Source organism: Dendrobium catenatum, unplaced genomic scaffold (genome assembly GCF_001605985.2).
Source record: "Dendrobium catenatum unplaced genomic scaffold, ASM160598v2 fragScaff_scaffold_1546, whole genome shotgun sequence".
NCBI lineage: Eukaryota > Viridiplantae > Streptophyta > Magnoliopsida > Asparagales > Orchidaceae > Dendrobium > Dendrobium catenatum.
The window spans coordinates 156,051-177,426 of record NW_021320008.1 but is presented as its reverse complement, the minus strand read 5'-3'; the positions used below and the strand labels follow the sequence as shown (position 1 = coordinate 177,426).

At 34.3% G+C, this 21,376-nt stretch overlaps 1 protein-coding gene across 4 annotated transcripts in view; it reads right to left on the bottom strand.

The window, feature by feature from the left end:
• The window catches only part of LOC110106348 (vacuolar protein-sorting-associated protein 33 homolog), a 33,642-nt gene extending 13,213 nt beyond the window's left edge, over positions 1-20,429 (bottom strand). For all 4 annotated transcript variants that reach the window (XR_002304221.2, XM_020836220.2, XM_020836221.2 and 1 more), the window contains exons 1-15: positions 20,095-20,429; positions 19,984-20,023; positions 19,829-19,909; positions 19,436-19,630; positions 17,419-17,529; positions 17,279-17,344; positions 16,975-17,082; positions 16,851-16,895; positions 15,917-15,973; positions 15,029-15,123; positions 13,259-13,310; positions 13,072-13,128; positions 7,150-7,212; positions 6,962-7,068; positions 3,146-3,268 (exon numbers count right to left, since the gene is read on the bottom strand). Coding sequence is in view for 3 of the 4 variants with exons in the window: in XM_020836220.2 (XP_020691879.1) it covers positions 3,146-3,268; positions 6,962-7,068; positions 7,150-7,212; positions 13,072-13,128; positions 13,259-13,310; positions 15,029-15,123; positions 15,917-15,973; positions 16,851-16,895; positions 16,975-17,082; positions 17,279-17,344; positions 17,419-17,529; positions 19,436-19,630; positions 19,829-19,909; positions 19,984-20,023; positions 20,095-20,147 (1,253 nt within the window). In the remaining variant the exon portion in view is untranslated. The remainder of the gene's footprint in view (positions 1-3,145; positions 3,269-6,961; positions 7,069-7,149; positions 7,213-13,071; positions 13,129-13,258; positions 13,311-15,028; positions 15,124-15,916; positions 15,974-16,850; positions 16,896-16,974; positions 17,083-17,278; positions 17,345-17,418; positions 17,530-19,435; positions 19,631-19,828; positions 19,910-19,983; positions 20,024-20,094) is intronic.
• Positions 20,430-21,376: the final 947 nt, after the last annotated feature.

The window sequence follows — 21,376 nt, the reverse complement described above, 5'->3', positions numbered from 1 at the left end:
ATAATTAAAATTAATATGGTAATTTTAAATTAGATTTTGACACTAATAACAATAATAATAATTTTAAAATTAATTTTTTTTATTTTAATAATGTATTGGTTCACCTCGCCAAAACTCATCATTCTCACTTCGAGCACATAAGTAGAGTTTTGTTATTTCTCTCATGTGACGACCCACGCAATATAATAGTAGTTTGCATGCCATTTTAGATGTTCCAAACGCATTTGTGATCTCCACTTTGTGAAATAGACAATATTTAGGTAATTTTGAGTAACAACACATCCATCATTAGCCACCTTTCAATCAAATCAAACATGGTGGTCCCTTCTTGGTGATTACTGCTCCAGACACTTCAATGCAATACGCATTATAGAATAAACAACAATTGAGTGATTTTGACGTATGCAAGGCGCCTTGAAATGATTTCAAGTGACAATATGCTCGTCTTACTCCATCTTTGTCGCATTCGATCAATTTAAATTTTGGAATAGATGAAGATGTCAACATGTATTCTTTAGGATTTTAGAGAAGGGGGAGGGGGAAGGATGTTGAGTGGAAGGACTAAAGGGTGAAGGATAGGTTTGGAGAGATCATTGGGTTATGTGGTAATGGGAGAGAAAATAAGGTAGTTCATTAAATAATTTGAATGGGATTTATATAGAAAGGAGGGAAATTAATTTAAGGGTATAATGGTTCGCGGTTTCTTCATACTCTCAATAAAAGAAAATAAATGGCTATAAAGAAAGAAAATTAAATTAAGATGAAATAAGAGAGATTAGAATGGGGAAATTATCATACCTATAATAGAAAAAGAGAGGAAATTCAAGCAATACATTAACATCAACAACAACGAAAATTTAAAATCGTTCATTCAAGGAATAATTCTCAGGTTTAAGGCTATTTATAAGCTTTAAAACTCTTGATTTTTAAATATAATTCATAATTACATAAATCACTTTAAATTTTTAAATTTTTTACAAGAACTCAAAATACAAATAAATCTAAAAAAAGTTATCCTAAGATCATGAATTTGAAGTAAATTATCCTAAATAAAACTCTCATAATATGTGATCGACATGGTCAAATCAACATTAAAAAAAACAATGTCAAATTGCTTAGGTGCGAGTGCGGTGGAGAGTCAATGTATGATGCCATAGAAGATTGTAGATAGCCTCCATCACATTTCAATTTCAAAGGCATTTCAAGCACTCAAATAAATGTTGGCAATATTTCTATCACTATGTGGCTTGCTAGTTGATTAGATATTAGTCTAAAAGAAAAGACTGACTATAAATTTCTCTTGAACAGCTAGCTGGAGGTTCTGGAATATATTGAATAAGGAAGATCTAAGTTCTTAGCCTAGACTAGCAATGTCAGTAGGTTTCTCTAAACTTTTGAATGATAACCATTTCCTGTATAGTTTTTAAAACTTGAGAAGGTGACGAATAAAAGGATGCACCAAAAAGTTTGGTGGGAATCGGTCAAGGGTTGCCCTCCTCAACTTCTAGATGAAATAGGAGGCTTGTTGATACCATGAATGTATATAACATTAAGTTTATAGAGTTGTGTGGTAGTGCAAAACTGATTAGAAAGGCCCAATGGGATGATTGTGAAAAAAAGGCACAACGGAAGGGAAAGATAGTTAGGCTTACCAACCCTAAAAGGAATTAGAAGCAAGAGGCAAAAAGGGATTTGTGAACGCAATTATTGCAAAAAATGTATAATAAAACATACAAAAATTATCCCAAAAATATCAAGTAAACCCACTCCAAGCACAAAAAAGCTAAAGAAGTTGAATAGCACATGCTCATATGGTCCCTTCCACTGAAGGTTTCTTGTGTCCAACATTAGCCCAATTTAAGGCTTTACATCTTAATTAAAATAATATCAAACTAGAATATTGAAGAATATACACCTCAATGCCAACCCTCATCCTTTTTTTTTTATTTCATCAAAATGGAGGTTATGTCTACTAAAATTGTTAAAATAACAAACTTTTACAAGTATGGAATGCTCACAAAGGACTCATAAATCCTAGTTAAGTCAACTTTTCCAACATGTCTCTAAAAAAAGTAAAAATCATAAAACATATTACTAAAGAGGGGTTAAGATTAATAGCCTACTATTTTATAACTCTAACTCTAAGACCATTGAAGCAAACTACAATCATGTGGACTTGGGGCGTCCCCCCTAGCAACCTTTTTGATAAGGAATATCCACCAAGAAATACTTGTCCATGTAATTTTTAACATGCATGTAGGTAGACAAACTTTGCTAGTCCCTAACTCCTAACACATCTTAGAAATTCAAGGTAGAACAAAATTGGAAAGCCCCCAAAAAAGAAAGTCACGATTTTTTTAAATTTTGAACTTGGAAGTTTGTTGCATGAAAAATCAAACCTCAAAAAGTGAAAGGAAGCTTCCATCACACTTATAATGTCCAAATATCATAAAATTCAATTAAGTAGAGAGCAATCAAACGTTTCAGATGCAGATAAAAAGAAAGGTGAAGTACCAAAACATTGTGATTTTAGAGGGCACTAATTCCTAAGGTTAAGCTAACACCAAAATGGAGTAAGTTTGTTTTTTATCATAAGGAAGTTAGGATTAAACACTAGGCAAGAATTATCAAGCAGCTCCATATCATCTTAGTCCAGCTAAAGGATCAGGCCCAACTATTAGTTTAAGGATAAGATGTGTGTAGGTACCAGGAAATACTAATAGAAGAGGAAGACTGTTGGTCGTGAGGAAATAATTGTCAGCAGAGTACACAAGGAATTGTCAGGCATGGAAGGAGCTGCCCATGCAGTAGGTACCAAAAATATGTTTCAGAGTTAGGAAAGAAGTGGCAGAGATCAACGCATTGGTTAAATCTCAAAAAAAATTAAAGAATAGATGATTCAATTTTCATAAAAATGAAAAGAAAAATACAATAAAATCAAACTTCTGAACATACCACTGTATCTATAGAAAATCATGAGAATACAGCAAGATGTTTTAATTATCCATCAAAATGTATCTACATACAAACATGCAAGATGTTTTGACTATCTATCATATTGAAGAAGCCGCGAAAGAAATGGAAAACAGAAAGGTTTTTTAGGTCAAAAATGCAAGAACAATGGTAAGCTTGTTTCAGCCATTACCTCAAATAGTCGAAGTTTTTCTTTGGTAAACCATTGTTGGTAACAGAAAGTAACACCAGCAGACGGAATACAGATATGATAGGTTCTTGCTTGTGAATCATTTCCTCAATATACTCAAAGCAACTGCAAATTAATTTCAGTGAAGAGACACCAAAGATATTCACAACTTCATAATAGTAAAGGAAACAAGGCAGTGAAATTGTGCATGCATGGAAAATTTAAATCTGCACTTAAAAAAAGAAAGTTAATATATAAAACTAGCCGTTCTATTCCCTCAAACTAAATGAACGAAATCCCAAACTAACATTTCCAAAATTTTAGTCTGCAGCTACTACGTTGTGCCCAAGTTCAAATTAATAATACAGAGAAAAATGGGTGACAACCAAGATAACTAAATCCAACTGATGGTTCAAACTTTTTGAAATAGTGATAATCAATTTTTTTTTTTTTTAAAGATCGTGGTTAACAAAATTGAATCAGCCAAAGCCGGAAGCAGTTCAATTCGCCATTAGAAGCTTCTATAATATTTCCTTAAATATGTTACAGCTAAAACGTTTGGAATGCCAATTGCAACAGAAAAAATTTAAAACATTAGGAAAAACATAATTTCCACTGATATTTGAGATTCGTAGCTAAAAAACTACTAAAAATCATAAATAACTAATGACCCTGAATACAAAAAGCGACTTACTTAGGTCCATATTTTTAAAAACCCTACAAGCTCGAATGTGGGGAACAGACTGGGAACAGGCCATCCTATCCCACGTTACAGTGTAGTGTAAAAATGGGTTGAATTTTTCCGTAAGAATATTGATGCAATGAGAGCAAGGTAATGATTAGCATTTCCACTTCATGAGTTTTAGCTCCCACTACCGATAAAGAAACACTTGATGGTTCATTGACCAAAGGGTGGACATGGATAACACCCTGCATTAAGTAGAAGAAAGGGGGTCAATGGAATCAAGCTGCTGAATAAGACAACTATGAGGACCCATGCACGGACGCAATTAATCATATCAAGGGAAATGATGATGGAGACGATGTCGGTAATTAAGGTGGAGGGGTTTAGACAATGAAGATGTGGTTTTGTACAGTCACAAGGAAATAGATATCCACACCAAGGAATAGCCATAGTAATGTAAAGAAAAAGTTTCTTAGTTTCGCATGCTAGGCATGCCTTTGTTTTGTAAGCATTGCCAAAGATGTTAAGAAGAGTTCAACATAATCATGGTGAAAGCACATTGCAACGAGAGCATAGTCCTAGCATAGATGCTCAATCTAGTTGATATACTCTGTCACAATCAATATTTTGAATGGTAGCGGCTTATATAGGGGTACAAATGAGTCGAGTTAAGCTCAAGTCCTAACGAGCTAGAGCCAGCTCGCCTACTATTTTAAGCAACTTGAACTCGATCTCGAGCTCACACTCGACTTGAATTTTGTATTTTCGGCTCAAGCTCGGCTCGTTAGCTCGAGCTCGCATAAGATGCTCAAACTCAGCTTGTTTATAAGCTCGATAGCTTGACATGAAGTGCATTTTATTTTTCTTTATAACAAGACCAAATCAAATAGTATTTGATTAAATAGGTAATGATCTAATCCGAGAAGAATCAATGACCAAGATGATCTCGCATCATGAAGAAAATTAGGCCTACAACAAACTTTCATGCATGTAGCAGGGTCACATTCCAAGCTGTTTTTTAACGGACATGAATCATTAAAAATTTTCAAATAAAATGTCAAGGGTAAGGTTTTTGTCCAGTCTTTGAACAAACTCAAAAGCTTAAAAGAGAGGAAGAAAATAAGGGCACACAAACGCTACAGCCTATAATAGGGCCATTTAAAAACTTTGCTGAAAGTAGGGCCATTTCAAAACTTTGTTGAAATCCTCGATAAACAATAGCCTATAGGATCAAACCAGTCTAGATCAACGTTTGAGCTCTCACCGTCGCAGTGTACGCCAGCGAGTTCTCCAAAACCCCAACCATCGCAAATGCTCTCATGCCCATGGCCTGCATTTATGCTAAAATAAACTAGATCATATACATTATATTAAAAGTATTTTAAAATATATTGTTAAAATCAAGTAGCTCGACGAGCTAATAAGTCGAGTCTGACTGGGCTCAAACTATAGGTTTGAGCTCGAACTCAAAACTCAATAAGCTCAACTCGCAAGCTCATTAGCGGGTCGAGTTCGAGCCGACTTGACTCACTTACAACCCAAGAGCTATCTCACCTATCACAAGCCATGGCATAAGCCACAAGGCCCAAGAAAGAAATCCCATGAATTTTACATTTTCATATTTCAAATATAAAAAATGTAATTAAAATATCAAACATAAGAAAAAATGAAATAGAATCTACAATCCAAAGTCCATAATCATAAGATTCATATTCTAACTCCAAAGGCCAATTGATACAAACATATAAAACAAATAAAATGATATGCTATTATGAAACTAGACAAGTAGTCAACAATATTGAGCTTCATTAAAGATGAGCGATGAGCGGTTTAAGGAAACAAAAAGTTGTGAGGGGAACTTTATCTCAGCGAACAAACATCTAAAGATAGACATGACACCAGGGAGAAGTGAGTTGGGCTTACTGCTTACAAGCAGCTTATAAAAGAAGACCCAATCTTATAGAATTTAAATATTGAGATATTAATAAATAAATAATATTTTCATTCATATTTTATTTAAATAGTAAGAAAATTTGTTTAAAATAAGTTTAAATTTAGTAATTTGATAAAATTTTAATTAAAGTTATATCATAAGATTATCACCTCACTAATAAGATGTACAAGGTGAGCCCCCAGCAATAAAAGGCGATTCCTCAGCCTACGAAGCATACCTTGATAAAGCCACAAAAGTGCCTTTAAAAATATCGGTCGCAACAATAACATGGCCCAGGAATTCCCTCAGAGTATTTCTTGTATGAATGATTGCCAAATGCTTCAACTATTAGAACATATGAAGTTCTTAAAGGTGATAAGCTCACTTTTTCTATGTTTCTCCTTACTCGTGGCCTCAAGCACATCCATTTTGTGAATGATAAGGCCTAATATCCCACCCCTACATGATGGCACACCGTAAACTCTCTCTCAATGGGGCACTGGAACATTTTGTAAGGCCAAAAAAAGTAATTTACTCTTCTATGATGCTTAAGGCACACAAGTGACAATATTGAACTGTTCTATCTCATGAATCTAATAGGCCATAAACTCTGTACTCATCAACTTACCCCCAGTCATAGCAAAGTAGTAATGAAACACCCAACAATAAAAAAAACCTTGATTTTGGATTACCAATAAAGACTAAGATATACATCACGTATTCATATGGCCAAATTAATGTAAAAAATTAATATTTTCCTGAGAACCAATAAAGACTAAGATTTAATCTCATGGATTGATTTGTATTTTAGAAAGGTGCTAGGAACCTACATAAATAACTTTTAAAACATCAAACAAAGTGAAATATTTCTCATGCCCCGAAGACATACATCTTATTCACAAATAATAGTACCAACCATATTTGGCAATACATTGTATATTGAATAACTTTTAATAAGACCTATAACTTTAGTTTAAAATCTAATTTTACAAGATTGATCTTATTTAAAACTATCTCTTGAAGATTAATAATATATTGTTCATAAGGGTTCATCATTCTTCTTTATGATAGAAAATAAATAAGAGAGAGCATGCAATGCAACAGTAAAAAAAATTATAAAATGTTTGCCCCGCTTTGGAGAAAATGTAACATTGGTATTTAATCCATTAAAATAATTTCAAGCTATTAAAAGCATACTTACAGATCAAAGTTTTGCAATTCCAAGATTGTTTGCTCAATGTCAAGGCGGGAATGGAATGATGGCTTGCAAGTAAAAGTTTGCAAATGTTGGGCAAGGCTTACATGCCTCTGCATAAAGCATCAATAACTAAATAGTTGGCCTCGCTGTTGTTATTAAAAAAATAAAAAGCAGAGGTTAAAAAAACTTACAGCTATTTCTGGTAACGAATTTAATTTCTTCACAAAATCCTTCAACTCTGACACAGATTGTGACTACCAAATCAAACAAAATAATAGTAAGAGCGATTGATATAGTAAATAATACATACCAAAAAACATAGAAAAAATATCATATTTTAACTTTTATAAGTAAACTTCACCAAAAGTGTTAAAGGTAGTTGCATTCTTTAATTACTAACATGAAAATCATCATTAGATTTTTTTGTTTCAACTATTATAGCAATGCTAAGAATCCTTTTTTGTCGTAAATCTTTATGAGTTCATGTTTTGCTTACTCTAGTGTATGAATATCAAAGCTTCTAGCCATTTATATTTGGCATAATCATTTGACTTCCTATTGCTCTAACATTAATATGTACAAGGCAGCACATCGGTGGCATTTGTAGAGCAGTACTTGTAAGATAGAAAAGGATCTTGGCAGAACTGAAGGGGAACTTGTTGAGAGCTCAACAAATCATGAAGAGGCAAGCAGATCAACAAAGGAGAGACATTCAGTTTGAAGTAGGGGACAGAGTTTACTTAAAGCTTCGACCCTACAAACAAAAAAATCTGGCACTAAGAAGGAATGATAAGTTAGCACCCCATTATTTTGGTCCTTACAAGACGATGGAGTGCATCAGTGCCCTGGCATATCGCCTACAGTTACTACCGTCGTCAACCATCCACCTGGTGTTTCATGTGTCCCAGTTGCGACGGATGATAGGAGAGCACATTCTGTCTTCTTCACTTCCCCTGACCTTGAAGGACGACATGGAGGTATTGTTGAAACCATTGGAGGTCGAAGGAGTGTGCCAAGGAGTAACAGGATGCAAAGAGGTTTTGATCGGGTGGAAGAATCTTCCTAAGTAAGAAACCACATGGGAGTCCTACTAGACTATTCAGCAATAGTTCTCTTCATTCCACCTTGAGGAAAAGGTGGCACTTTTGGGATGGGAGTATTGTTAGGTCAGTCCAACAATGAAAGATCCAGAAGGTATCATCCTTGGTATACTCCAGGAGAAAAAGTGTCTGGCCCAGCTGGATTCTGCCACCCATTAGGGTAGGGTTGGGGTTTAATGCAAGGCGGAGGGGGCGGCTAAGAGGGGAATTAATTATGAGATGTCTCCTAAGTCCTAATTGAAAAGGACATATTTGGGGGCTGGTTTAGGAGTTGATTTAGGGAAATATTTTCTAATTGAAGTGGACTAATTTGGGAAGGGATTAATTAGGAAATGTTTCCTAATTGAATAGCGCATATTTTCTTGCTTGTTCATGTTTCTTTTTTTCTTATCCAAAAAATCTATGGGTATGTTGAATTTTACTATTTATTCGCTGATTTTGGTGCTCAAGTCTTATCATAAACATAATTCACAAATGCTAACCCTCTAAGCTAGCTCCTCAGCACCTCTATTGAGTGTTGTCTAGTGTAAATTGCCTTCATATCATAGTCATTATTCCTAACAATGGACATTCTTAGCATGTAAGACTCAATCGTGCGACCAAATCAACATTGAACCATTGCATCAAACTTTCAAAACAACAATATAACTTCAAATCAAGTCAAACAACATAACCATCAAATTAATAATATTAAGCCTCTTAGACAGCTTCTATTAAAACTAGTGACAAAAGTTCCCAAATGTGAACAAAACAGAAATAAACTTGGCATAAAGGCTTATAAGATTAAGCCTTAAGTTTAAGTAAAGAGCATACAATTCCCAAAATCATAAGACCATCTTTACAAAAGTGACTCAAATTGGTCCAAAGCTTCCTAAAATTTCAATTTTCAATTTCTTCAAACTATGAAGGCCAAATTGAAACAAAAATTCTCAAATTGGCCTAAAGCCTCCAAATTTTCAATTATAAAATTCCTTAAACAATGTCTACCAAATTGATACATAAGCCATCAAATCAGTTCAAAGTTACTTAAATTCACGATCTTAAAACTTTCAACATCTAACAAATCAACGCAAAAGCCATCTACAGGTTGGCATAAAGACACATTGCATAAAAGATTGCCAGCATTGGTGTGGTCAGGTTATTAAGAGGAAGCAACTCATAACTGCTAATCAAAATGCTGGACATCATTGCCTCCCATCTTTATTGTTGATAGATTATCCATCAGGTAAACTCAGGACAATGAAATCATGGGATCTTGATTGAGTTAATCATCCACCCATAATAATCCTCAAATACAAATTCAAAATTAATCACCACCAATTCAGAGCACACATGATGTCCTTAATCAAGAGTGGTCTTGAGTATCACATCAAATATGTAATTAACCATTAGAGATTGTGCCCATAAGAAACCAAAGTCTCCTAGATTTATTAAACTCTATATAGTTTAAACAATTGGAAAAGTGAAATGGTATGTCTTTGAAAACTCCTAATGGCATCCAAACCATAGACTATGAAAGAATCACGCCCTTGAGCTTCATGAATTCTTTCAAAGTGCCCATAAAATGTAATTACCATCCTAATAAGACCCTTCCATACATGGATGGCATTCACATATCAAAGTCAACACTACATCCAAACATACAACTTGCACAAACACCTCTACATAAATAAAATCTAATAGAAAAATGAAACATTGAAAACTACGCTACAAATGTGATTATTATCACTTTGAGATCTTGAAGTGATAATTTTTTATGAAAAAGATAATATTATAGCAGAATGAGATGGGGATAATAACCCTAATGATTACATGTTATCTACTATTGTATCTTCTTTACTAAGGGAATTATAATGTTAAAATCTTGCTGCATTTCTTACATCATTTGAAAATCAAACGGTTGCTTAATATTTGTATGTTACCCCTCTATTTTGCAATTGTACATCTCTGAATGTTTAAAGAGACATTAATATACCGATTAAAGAATTTACAAACAAATTGAAAGCAATAATATATTCATAATAAAAAATATGCTTTTATTGATAAAACCTATGTGCTATGTTAGTTATATTTAGATTACTTACAAAATACAACTATTTAAAGCTCGACAAAAGGGTCCTCTAGCCAATCCAAATTTCTAAGAATTTTAACATGTAATGCCTTGTATTTGAGTTCCTCCCTAAATGAATATTCTTCCTGTATTTAAAATTAAAAACATCACATCATATATAGCCACTTTTAATCCTTTTTGTGCAATAAAACTAAGTTTTTTTTTTTTTTTAACGAATGAAGCTTCTTTTCTAAGTTATATTATTGATCCTATATTACCGCCTACCCTCTCTAACACTTCATAATAGGTTGAGATATTCAACATCAAAGAAATTATCATAGATCCTTCATATTGGCTGACATACTTACAAGCTAGAAATTTAAGCCGCTTGATGATGATTCTTCGATTGACCACAGCAATCTGCCATAGCCAGAACTATATTTACTCAATGATTGACTTGGCATAACCCTCCAAAAGAGAATTTTTCCAACCCTGTGAAATCTAACTGAGGATGCACACAAGTAGGATTATGGCCACCGAGATTACCTAGGAGATCATTCTTATGGTGAGGAATAGCACACAAAGCATGAGGAGAGAAGATAGATAGAGAGAGAGAGAGAGAGAGAGAGAGAGAGGGGGGGGATTGTCATTGAGAGAACCAGCGATAATTTCAGGAGGGAAATATGGGAAAGAGGGGGAGAGAAATAAGAGAGGATAATTCAAATTAGCTTAATGAAATGTAATCCTCCAGAGTGCATGATATCCTTTATAAAGAAAATGAGTCATATTTATCACCAATAAGTCCAAATAAAAATGAAAATTACATAAACATCCAACATTTAGATGAGAAATAATCCAAAGGATACATCAAATAAAAATACAAAAAAAAACTAAACAACTCCAAAAGTAATCCTAATTTGCATTTATTTTTTTATGTAGGCAAATCAGAAGTAAGGTCCAGGCAACCAGAACTATATCAGTACCATTCCTAGTTTTAACCATAAATCCAAAATTCTCATCTCTTCCATAATCAACTTTGTTTTTAGTAGCTTGTTACCCAATACCAATTTAACAGAAATTGATTTTTATTTAAGTCATGCATCAGATTTCTATTATATTAATTCCAAATAATAAAAAGGTCAAAATTTTTCTAGGTTGCAAATTCATAAGCTGCTTTAGTAGACAGCAAATCTGTAGCAAGCTACCATTTGATTTCAAGTTAATGGAAAAGCAGAGAGATAAGTACCAAATTCTAGAGAGCTATATTCCTTCTGAAGACAGAAGTGATATTACCGAGCTAAAGATAGACACCAGTCTGCCAATAATAATTTCCCTATATTCTTAAGGAGCCTTGGCTAAGGGCACCAAGGCTGCATCAAACACTTAATTGTCTCAAAACGCTGGAACATTAATGTCTCGTTGAGTCTAAATGGTAGTTTTTTTCCATGCACCAGGTGCGCTTATTGTTGTAAGTAGTTCCAACAAAATTCAAGCCATGATTCATTATGCAGACAGTTAATTCCAGTCAGTACTGATAAAGATAGGGATTCAGAAATTGGGAATGCCACTAAAAAAACAACCTCAAATTCAACTTAAGTTCAATTACGGGTGGAATTACAGTTTTTCTGTAAGTTTCCACTCCATTTCAATAGAAAGATGAGAAAACTATGGAAGTTCAAATCAGATCACTCCAACTATGGAAGTTCCTGGATCATCTGATGTCAGAGAAGTGAAAACAGAAGCCTCTGATTTCAAATTTCTATTGGAAAATTGGCTATGGAGATGAGGTAAGGTCAAAGATACTTTATGCAAATGGGGCTCTTCTTACCAAATACAAGTAACAATCCTATCCATTCTTGGGTTTCAAACAAGTTAATCAGGATCATTTCAATGGTTACCAATACAAATAATGTTGCAAACTATTTTTAAGTCAGCATATTAGCTGCATATTATTAGAAATATTCACGTTATCACTGCCATAAGCTAGAATGTTTATTATACATCATGTGAATCGCAAATATCCAGCAATCCTCAACTGTCATGTTATTAACTTCAGAAAAAAGGGTCTATAACCATACTCAAGGTCATCATCTTATTTTCTAAGAGAGATAACAACCAGGACTTTGTACAAGCACAAGTAAGTTAATGGCTGCAAGTAAAGTAGTGGGTCGGCTACATGAATCCTTTTTCTCCATTGTGTCCAATTAAATGTCAAATTCTCGTTTAAATCTAATAAAGAAATGTCAATCCTAATATTTTCTAACCAAGTCTTTTTAGGTTTGCCTCTATATTTTTAACATAAGTTAAATCTAACGCCTCTACTCTCCTAACCGGGTCATTGGAAGGCCGCCGTTTTATGTGACCAAACCATCTAAGGCGACTCTCTCTAATCTTATCCTCTACTGGAGCTACTCCAACCTTTTCACGTATATGCTCATTTCGTATCCTATCTCTAAGGGTAAAGCCACTCATCCACCTGAGCATCCTCATCTCTGCCACACTTAACTTAGTATTATGCTTCTCTTTTAATGGCCAACATTCAGCACCATAAAGCATTGCAGGCCTCACTACCATCTTATAGAATTTTCCCTTAAGTTTGAGGGGTACTTTTCTATCACACAACAAGCCTGATGTATTCCTCCACTTCAACCATCCAACTTGAATTCTGATGATAATATCCCCATCTATTTCACCATCACTCTGAACAATAGATCCAAGATATCTAAAACGTGTACTCTTAATCAAATGATGTCATAGTTTTTTGCCTCTTGGTAGTCATCCAAAGAAGCTGATACAGAAGATTAAAAAAATAGTTCATACTTTCATTACAAAGGACATAGATGAATCGTGATGATGCAAATACAATTTTAATGTCAAAGAGAGATTATGTCTAGTTTATGTGATGCAGGATGTGCTGTGTTAAGAAGATAATCAGTATCAGATCTTTAAGGTCTTCTCCTTACAGTGGTTTTTACATCGGCATAATCTTTCTGCATTGAAGTAGCCTTCTCACGGAGAACCTGCAGTTAAAACTACCTGGTTTATGAATTGGAGATAATTTGTAATATGAGCACCGAAAGAAGCCTTAAAAATCACTACAAAATTCCAAAGAAAACAGTAAGAGGGTGAGTGGTATAGAAAGCAAACAACCTGCACAACTTCCTCAAAGTGAAGATCTCGAATGTCCTTGTACAATTTATCACTGAAGAGAAAAGGCAAAAGGAAAATATTTTAAAATAGCAAAAGAGAAAGTATGTCCAACTCTATAGTACAAGTTGGTCTTGGTTGTTTTCAAGCATAAAATTTGCTAAAAGCGGAAACCTCGGATCTGGTTAGAAGTTACAAGGTGTTTCAGTGAAGTGTCATTATTGATATTTTCCAAAGGAAAAGAATTGAATTTGGCAACTGCTTTGCTAAGCAGTAACATCCAGCAACATTTACACGACCACATATTATTTCTGGAACAGTTCAAAATTTTTGTTAAATCTCATGATCAAGAACTTTCCAAACAAGTTGATGCAGAACAAATTAGGTAAGTTCAAGCAAAAATAAAAATTATTCATGTTTTTTAATTCTAAATTGGAATGTATTATGTTGTCGTCATCATCATCATCAAGCTCAAGACATGAAGAAAATTTAATTATAACCACCATCATCTGTTTAAAAAAAAAAACATCATCATCAAAAGTGGAAACAATGTGTTATTTTTTAGGGGTGTCAAAATGGGTTTGCGGGTCGGGTTCAGATCAAACCCGGAATTGACCAGGGTTAAAACTGGTTGACCCTAACATGATCCGATTTTGTAAACCAAAGGGTTGGTGGGTTGACCCAAACCGACATGCTAACCTAGAATTTTTCGGGTTGAGTAACTGGTGAGCGAGCAAGCAAGGGTGCAGGAGCAAGGGAGCGGACGCGGGGGAGCGAGCAGGGTGCAGGTGTGGTCTAGGTGCAGACGCGTCATGTGAGAGCGAGACGGCGGGAGGGCGAGCAAGGTCGCGGCGTGCGCAAGTGCGCAGGACGGCGGTGCTGCTACAAGGCAAGCTCAACTAGTGATCTGCGCAACCGCGAGGGCGGGAGAGGCGGAGAGTTGTCTCGAGCGCGAAGCGAGAGGTCATATTCAGGTCAATTTGAGTCAGTTTCAGGTTTCCTGGTCAACCCAAACAAAACCATATTTTTGAAAAGGGTTGGCTTGTTGAACTCGAACCCGACTCGTATGGAAAACAATTTGATATGGACGCTGGTATTATTTTTATTGAAGGTAGCAAAATTTTAAGCATCATGAAAGCAATTATATAGCTCTATACACTTTCCCAATTGGATTTGTCAATTTGTTCAGACATGGTAAGTTGGATTTGTCAATTTGTTCAGACATGGTAACATGAAAATCCTCCCCTCTTTCTCCATCTTCCATAAAGGTTTCAATGCAAGAAAGAAAGGTATGAATGATAATTTCAAGCCCAAAATCCAATCATAGTTTAGTTATAAGTAAGTTATGCAAGGAATTAAGCAATCAACCAACCCAAGAATGAAGTCAAGAGTCCATGGATTAGTAAAGAGATCAGCCCTTACAAGGAATATATGTAACTATTTTATTTTATGGAATTGTAATAGAGAAGTTACAAATATGAAATTGCTTTATAGTTGAAAACAAACTTGATTGATTTATGCTAGAGCATTGCTTGTACACATACAAAAGATAGAACTTGATTGTTCTCTCTTTCATGGAGACTTTGGCAAGTCTTCCATCAAAATTATCTTTGTAATCTATCACGAAATTCTTATGAAAAACATCCTCAATTTATCTATTCATGTCATATTTATGATATCATGAGTAACCCACCTCCATCTCTATCACAATTGCAAAACGGATGGACAAATGCTCAAAATAGAAAGGTTTGCACATGCATGCAGCTTGACTACCTGGAATTGAGTGGAACTTTGATTTTATTTCTTTCTTGCTGGGCTCCAATAATGGAAGCATCTACCTCCACTGCACCATTGTTCACTTGTAATATCTGTACTGAAAAAGTCCAGAAAGTCTTAAAATAATATGGGAATAATTTAATTTGTGAGTATGATGAGGTCATATGAATTCCACGGTATATCTTTTCCGTAAAAACAGAAAACAAAAAAGAAGAAACGAGCAAACAAATTTCATGGCACCTTATTTCAGGCTGGAAGAAACAATTGACACTTCAACAAGAACTAAAAAAATTTCCATTTAGATGGACTTTATGAATCTTCTTGGAGTTTAACTTTCCTATATCAGCTCAGATTGTGTACGTTATGTAAGGGAATAATCAACAAAAGAATTAATGAACTAAACAAAATGTAACATTCATAAAACATCTTCGAAAACTCTTTAAAAGGGAACGGGACATGATGAAGCTAACCACTGCTTTAGAGTAAAAGTTGGTTCAAAGTTGAGAAGCATGCATGAGACAAATAGTCCGCTATAGGACTGTTCTGTCTATCAAAGGACAAGGGGTGGAGAGTTCATAATCGCATAAAAAGAAAATAAGGACTAAGAAAAAAAGGCTAGCAAAGTTTTTCAAGCAAATTTCTTATAATGCATCTCATGCATTTATCTACATTTTTACACCTGGATTCATCTCATTCCCTTTATAGTCCAAGTCTATGCAACTGCGTCACAATCTTATAAAATATTGGTAGAACCACAAAACATTTGATAATTTGCAGTTTATAAAATGCAGTGAAATGCAAAGGAGATAATAATTGCTCTAACATATTTATAAAGTAATCGTGCATTTAAGTTCTTAGAAATTCTGTGGAATTTGCAGTGTCAACCTCATCCAATAATCCTTCGTAAGTCAACTGAAAGCACATTGGTGTCACCATATCCACCTGCATTAAAGAAATTACAACTTAAAAAGTCTGACAAGCTTGCAGTAGCACAAGAGCAAACTCTCAAGAAAGAAGCTCAGGTCAACAATTTAGAAAGCTAATAACAAATAATGTTAAAAGTTATCAAATGCAACAGCAAAAACAAAAATCATGTTCAAGTCTGAGAGTGAGTTATTGGCTCACAAAATTCATCACCATCATTTGTACGTCCTTCATTCCTTCTCAACATATTCCCATTCAGTGCAATTTAGTTTACACTATAGTCCACTCAATGAACATCTAGCTCTATTATGTTCGTCCCATGTATTCCTTTCTCACTAGCTCTATCTTCTAGCATTATTAGAGTATCTTTGAAACTCCATTGTGAACTGGTCAAATGATCTTAGCATTCATTGCTTTCTCTTCAAGAAGTACCATTCATGCTAACTCTTTGTTATAATCACACTTCTAATTATCCTTCTTAGCCTTGCAAACATACACATCCTCCCTAGTTTTACCAACATATATCATTACATTATTATTCATGTCACTCAAAATTTGGTTATATGTGTTTTATTTTGTTGTCTCGCACTCGAATTTGTACGGCATAATCAACATAAATAAATAAAAATCTCTGCAGGGACATTCGACATTTTTTGCTCAATCATTAAATTCTATAGGACGATGACACTTGCAAGGAAAATGAGATGAATGAGTCTTGAAGATTGATTTGAATAATTGATGCTAAATGTAAAGGTAATTACTTGGAGGAAATTTCAGAAATGTTAGAAACTCAATCATTCTGAATCGACTTCATAAATCAAGCAGAAAGATAAAAAAGCTCAGTTATATAGGTGGTACTATTATCAAATATTAATTAGAGTAATAGAGTAATTACCTCCCTGTCAATCAAGATAAGCATATTTATCTCCGGAGCCCCCATCTGGAATGTAATAGAACAAGTTTAATTACTTAAAAGATAGTAGTGGTTACAAAAAGAAGGAAGGACTAAAAATAATTACATCAGGAGCATTCACTGGCTCTTCCACTTGCAGGCTATTCAAAATGTCAACAATTTTTGCTGATCCTTTTCCTTTGGCCCGGACAGTTGGTATTACTCCAAATGAAAACTGCAAATGCAAATATTAGGCCTACTTCAGAGAAAGTAGCATGTAAAGATTCAATGGAATCTTGCAATGTAAGTTTAAAGAATAGCCTCATCATCATCTTTTTCATTAATAGCTTTATTCCAACTATAAGAAACTAAGTATAAGCTCGCAATCAGCCATAGATTGAAAATCTAACATCCAAAAGAAGGATATATACCTCTAGTTTATGAATGGCATTTGCAACATGCCAAAGAGCACTTGTATCACCATCAATTAAGCATTCCTTAAAAAAAATAAAACCAAATTAGAATTGGTAATAAAGTGACAATAGAAATTGGCAATTTTCAATTTGAGTACCCGGAAAGCAAGGTCCAGTTCACATGATAAAACATCTTCATCCACTGGCAAGATATATAACGGGTACTCTCCAAAAGTAATTAAATGATGAACCTTCTCCTCCTCAAAAATCTGCACCAATAAGGATTATACAAAAACTGATACAGCAGCTATCACGGCTAACTAAGAGGGAAATCAACAAGGACGGAGGACAATTCAAATACTAGCATGCATGCATATCAAGTAAAATAATAATAATAATAATAATAATAATAATAATAATAATAACAAGCAAATAGGAGATTCAGTGGCTTGAACTTGATCATGAATTTAGCACTGGCAGCATAATCCAAATCTGAGGATGAGCACTATTATGTGAAGATAATAACAAAAAAGCTTGCTGATATGTAAGTTATCATGAGATCATAATAGACAAGGTACAAATAGCATAGATTTCCTTAAGCATTTTAAATGTAAAAAAGAAAATGACTGCTTCAACATTGTTAAAATGTGAGATTATTCTATTTATTTATTTCAACATCTTCATGCAAGTGTGCTAGCAACTTCTTATGTACTAAGAGCATGCAATGCCTGTGGCTACAAGCACATATGCATGTAAGTGGAGAAATTTCAATTATCAATGCATATTATTGCATAGGAGCGTTATAATAGAAAGAAACACCTAGAAGACAACTCTAATGGTGGAAAAAAACATGGAGGCAAGAATAATAGTGCAAGGAAGAATGTAGAAGGAAAATGATACATAAAGGAGGAACAAAGGACAGCAGATTCAAAATAGCATGCCTACGGCAGAGGCAAAAGGTCCTGTTGATGGGATGATACATAAAGGAGGAAGAAAGGACAGCGGGTTCAAAATAGAATTTGCTGCAGTTTGACTATGTTGCTGTGAAATTTGATTATGAATCATTCTTGAATGAATTTCATTATTGAAGTTAAGATGAGTCTTCATAAAATGTTCTTAAAGGATTCTTGGTTGGTAGAGGAACAAGCGCAACAATGCAAGGAACCACTTTAGGCTTCCCTATAACTTCATTATGAATAATTGTTCACCAGCATTATCAATATGATCAACCTAATCCAACTATTACGCGTTAGTTCATCAAACCATCATCATTACTCCCTGCTTTAAGAGCAAAAAAACATCATGATTCTAGTGTAGCTAAATCTTTTAAGCAATCTTCAACCATGTTAGCATAGCCTTCCCCATTCCTTCAAAATGAAAATTAACTTCATATATCATGTTAGCCATAGCCCTCCCTATTCCTTCAAATTCCAAGTAATCGCAATATATTTTCTTTAACTATATCGAATGCACCATACCCACGCACTATATCCTACATACCCTCCTGCTTTCCAGGCTACTTAACTTTGTAGTTCGTACCACATTAATTTTTAAATCGTCCATTTTTTCTACAGTCAAAACATGCATATATGCCAAGAATAATAAGAAGTTATGTATGGTTAACACAACTTCCATAGAACGTACAACAGTGAATCTTCCCAACATTATTTTCATTTTCAAACAATCAAGTGCTTGTAAGAAGATAACTGACAAAAAAGCCAAGAATCAACATTTAGTGAAAGCTAGATCAAGATACCATGTCCAAATTTTGGTTAGGATGAGTTTTATGCATTCTAGACTTGTTTTAAGATGACTGCAAGATACTCTTTGATTAATTAGTCATGTATTGCACCCATTTCAAAGCAATTTAATAAGTATAAGATCCATTCTACAAAATTAAGCAGGATATCCAAATCCATTTTTTTTCCAAAAAATTATCCAGCTCATGCAATATATGTCAAACTTCAATGATACTGAATGATGTTCAGAAGAAGTACATCAACAAACCAACAATTGATCAAGAGAAAGAACCCAACCAAAATGGGCACAGCCATGCCGCCAAAGCAAACCGGCGATCATATGCTCGAACCATAAGACAGAGAGAAATCAAACTTCCATCGTTCCATGTGTGGGTCATCCTTGTAATGGAAAATAATAATGAATTTATAAGCAAACCTTTTCACAAACAACTGTGCGGCGAGGGACAAAATAAACAAAGTACTCCTTCTGCAACCCTTTTGAAACATCATTCTGAATGTGGGATGAAATGAACTTCATCAAGTTCAGTTGAGAACGAACAAGATACAGCACTTTCGAGCATTCTGTTTGAACAGGATCAGCAGAAAGATGCCGCAATTCTGTACCATTCTCCTGTTTCAGATGACAGAGAACATTAAAGCGCAACACATAAGGTTTTCTGACTTGAGCCTTAAAACACGAAAAAATAAGTAACTTTTTATTCCCCAAAAAAGTAACTTCCGGAGGAATATAACTACAGACAGAAAGAATGCAAAAGAAGGAGAAATATAACTACAGACCGAAAGAATGCAAAAGAGGGAAATATATCACCTTTAGCATAGAAGTCTGGATGAGCAACGAAAGTGAACCCCCAAGCTTAGGATCGATGACAAGACACTTCTTCCCGCGAACCTATAGCATATATAAGTTCAGTTGCTAAAGAAAAGAGTATAATAACAACAAATCAGGGATTAGCGCAAACTGACGTTCTTGAGAATGTTAATGAGCTCCTTCTGCGAACGCTCTCTGCGAAACAAAAATCAATTTATTGAATGCAAATTTGATCAGAAGTTGCAAAAAAAAGGAGAACAACGTACCTGAGCGCGGTGAAGTTGAGAGGGGAATTGTCCAGGTTAGGAATCTGCGCCATTTCGATGCGCGAATTCCTCTCGTCGTCTCCCTTCTGTGATTATGCTGCCAGAATGGGGAAACCGGGTGGGCGAAGCCGACCTACACCGCCCATGTGAAATGCAACTGCGGTTCGGTCGCTGGATTTGAACAGCAGCTCAACTCGGATCCTGCCCAACAGCCAAAATGACAACTTTAAATCCTAGAGAAGCTTAAATCCCGTTGCTCCTCCTTTTAGCCTTAAATTCTGTGCTTAGTAAATCCTGGCATTGAGCGAAAGACTCCCGAGCTCTTCTTCTGCACACACTGCCTCATAAATAATTTAAAAATATAATTACAATTTAAATTTAATCAGAGTTACTTTTCATAATTATTTATAATTGTTCTAATTGTATTGTTTTTTATAACTATTTAGATTAATGAGACTATAATTAATTAGAATGTACTGTACTTAATAAAATGCTATACTAATTAATATATTGATTCAAATTAAATCCTGATTATCATTGTCAAATGGTTTACAGGATTTTAGGACAGAAATTTAAAATTTATTTTACTTGAAACATTTAAGGAATTTAACTTTAGACAGATTTAATAAATTTGAATTTATAAGAATTTACTAATAATACCTACTAAAGTTAAAATCCTTAATTGTGGTTGCAAAAAAACCCTAAACCAACCCAAAACAGAAAAAAGGAGATCGGGCGGTAGGGGTAAATATGATCGTTAGATATTTAAGACTTATTTTACTAAAGAAGGAAGGAAAGATGCAACATCAATTAAACTTTGCAGTATTTTCATATTCTATTTATTGACCTGGATAAAGTAAAACACAGATGTACTATTCCTCCGTACCTAATGTCTTTAGTGATTTCTCTCCTCAAACAAGTTAACTTTATATGTGCTTTTAACATTGGGAGCTATTAGACGAAAAAAATAGGTGTCTATTATTTATTGGTCATTACGAGTAAATTTGATAAAAATTTATTTTTAAATCAAAATTTGGTACAATTCGTAATGTATTACTTATTCTATATCTTCGACAAGTAATTGATGTTTGAAAGAATAAATTTGAGTAAATACATTCAAGATTTTTTTCGTTAATAGTATTTCAATCTATTTATTCGAGATCAAGTTGTTCGAAATAAAAGGTTGAATACTTTATTAAACAATGAATACAATTATTCAAGAATGCCATACATTAATAAAACAAAGATTTCCTCAAACATTGCGTTAATTATATTATTTGGA